At 37.3% G+C, this 2,897-nt stretch overlaps 1 protein-coding gene across 1 annotated transcript in view; it reads left to right on the top strand.

Moving 5' to 3' along the window:
- Positions 1–1,137: 1,137 nt before the first annotated feature.
- The window catches only part of LOC115214891, a 61,723-nt gene continuing 59,963 nt past the window's right edge, over positions 1,138–2,897 (top strand). The window contains 1 exon segment of the mRNA XM_036505176.1: positions 1,138–1,146. Within this exon segment, the coding sequence (XP_036361069.1) occupies positions 1,138–1,146 (9 nt within the window).

The following is a 2,897-nucleotide window of genomic DNA, read 5'->3' as shown; positions in this document are numbered from 1 at the left end:
CTTCTATCCTTGTTTTTAAAATGAAAAAGTTATTTAGCTCTAGATTTGATTGGTGGCGCTACTTATTCTCCTATTAACGTTGCTACAGATTTGAATGTAAACTTTTTTCTACTGTAACAAATCTCAATCTTTTTATGCCAAAATGTAGCTAGGGACCAGTCCTCTTTAAAAATATAAACAGTTTTCAATTTGGTTAAGAACGGAATTAGCGACAAGCTCTGAAAGATGTTGCGAATGACTGGAAAGTGAAAAGTTATGGTCGCTGTTTCATCTTCATGATGTGAAATGCTGCGAGTGAATATAACTGCCTCTTTTATAATGAGCGAATGGAATTCATTGCTGGAATTTGAAAACTGACCATTAGATTTATATGTCAACAGTCACATGTTTATTTTGTTTCTGACACACACACACACACACACACACACACATATATATATATATATAACTGGCTTTCATACAGTTTCCATCTACTTGATTTACTTACAAAGCCTTAGTCAGTCCGGGGCTGCTATAGTAGAAAACACTCGCCAAGATGTTGCGCAGTGGGACTGAACCTGGAATCCCGTAGTTGGAAATCGAGTTAGGCAACATACAGATATGAACATAGATACACGTAAAATACATAAATATGCTTTGTCAACAAACACGAATACCTTCTCGTAATTGTTTTATTGCACTTTTTCTTCATATTTTGGCATTATGGGTTTCTTGCTGTTTATTTAGAACAGGGCTTCTCAACCATTTTTTATCTCTGACCCCTTTGATTACTATTTTATTTTGGTAGACTCCCATAGCCAGTCAACGTTTAAAACTAGTTTTATTGAAACCTCTTACAAAATTCCAATTTTGTTTTTCACACATTAACTTGTGTAGGCTGAACTATGTAAAATGTTAGAGAAAGAAACCTAGATGTTTTTTAAATACATACATCTAAAGCAGTATTTTTTCAGAGGCCCTTAACATACTATTGTAGATTCTCAATTTACTATTTTGTTGCGTGGACCCCACAAAATCTTATATGGATCCTCGGGGGCCATATAGATCCAGGTTGAGAACCACTGGTTTAGAACAATCAAATATCTAAATCTACAATTTCTAAACTTGACTTTCGCTCTTTCATCTTCATGATTCGAAATGCCGATGGTGAGTAGAACTGCCTCTTTTATAGGGAGCGAAAAGAATTCATTGCGGGAATTTGAAACCCGATCGTTAGACTTATACGTCAACAGTCACATGTTTATTTTGTTTCTGACATATATAAGTTGTCTGTGTGTTATTTTAGCATTGTTGTGTGTTTCTTTTAGTTTTGTGCTAATGTCTTTGGATTGGCACCATCATTTGAACCTCGGAAAAAATGTTCCTTGTATTTCTTCCGGTTTCTCAGGTTCTGAATTCAAAGCCCGCCGAAGTCAACATTGATTTTCATACTCTCAAGGTCGATAAAATAAAGTACCAACCAAATACTAGAGTGGATGGTAATGGCTAAACCCCTCCTTTCAGCATTGGTCTAAGCAGTGCTCCCATCATAAATCGTTTATTTTTGAGGGAATTCTAAGTAGCATTCTGCTTTACAGCAGCTGTATTGACAATTCCAGAGAGGTTTTAACTTTATTTCATCTCCTTGGTGAGGAATAGTTTAATGCGTCATTTCCTGATTTTTGAATGCCTTTCAGAGCATATAAAAAATAGTGTCAAAGAATTTACTTCACCATAAATACTTTTTAAACAGATAAAATATGTACTTACTTTCGAACAAGAAAAGATACAAAACTAAATCTCCCCTTTTTTACGACAGCAGTTTACTCCTCATCCTACAAAAATACTTACTTTAGTAATCCCACCCCCACGAGCCAGTCTAATAAGTAATATCAATAATGATAATAATAAATTGAAGAAGGGGATAATATATTACTTTTGATTAAATATTTGGTAAAGAAAAACAGGTGTGAGGTACCCGCTCACACAAAGGTCAGAAATCGCCACCCAAGCAAGAATCTGGGTATTCAATGACTCCCACCTCCTTTGATTTATTTCGATCACCTGCGTTTTTAGTTTTGGCCGAAGTCTCTTAAAGTCCCGCACATTCGCTGAGTAGTTTATCTCTAGTTACTGATAAACTTCTAATTCTGATTTTTTATGTAATGGCTTCCCACCTCCTCAATAAGTCCAACATTCCCCTCGCTCTTCGATTTACTCAACAGTTACATTAGTTTCTTGTTCTGGTTGGAACAGCCGGACGCATATACTCTGCAAATAGACCGGCGCTATTTCTTGGAAGATTTAATGTAACTTTCTTGTTTTTTGAGTGAGTTCACTCCTTTTCTTTATCCCTCGTCACTGTCACTGAAAGTTTCTCGTTTTATTCCATGATTAACCCTTCGAGCCCGTAACACCGGTTTACGGATGGCTGGCTTATTTTCCTCTATACAGTAGCACCGGTGAAATGCCAGGTATATGGTAAAATAAGGTTCAGGAGGTCAGGGTTCAAAGGTTTAATCACCTTACCGTCTTTGAAAGAGGATGGAGTGACCCAATTGGTTTTCCGGTGCCCTATCATATTGGCTTTGTGCTTGTAGCACAGAAGCCAAACTGATTTTTGAAATCCTCGCAGCTGCTGCCAGTAATGCTCTGGAAACACTGGTATTGATACCCAAAGTCTTCACTCAACTGGCGTGTTGTCTTTGCTACTCCTGCTGTGGTCTGCCACCAATTTCTTACTTTTTCACTTTTTCACCGCTGGACAGTAACGACACGTTTCCACGCCTAAACCTTACCGATGGAATAAGTATTTTCCATACTTCGACTTGAACTCTCTTCAACTCCTCCAGCTTGAGATCCTTCCAGCTTCTTCGAAGATATACGGCAACTATTTCTGTTGTTTGAAACAAGAGGAG

The sequence above is a fragment of the Octopus sinensis genome, linkage group LG8 (assembly GCF_006345805.1).
Source record: "Octopus sinensis linkage group LG8, ASM634580v1, whole genome shotgun sequence".
Classification (NCBI taxonomy): Eukaryota; Metazoa; Mollusca; class Cephalopoda; order Octopoda; family Octopodidae; genus Octopus; species Octopus sinensis.
Note: the sequence above shows the minus strand (reverse complement) of the source record. Positions and strands in the feature narration are given on the sequence as shown.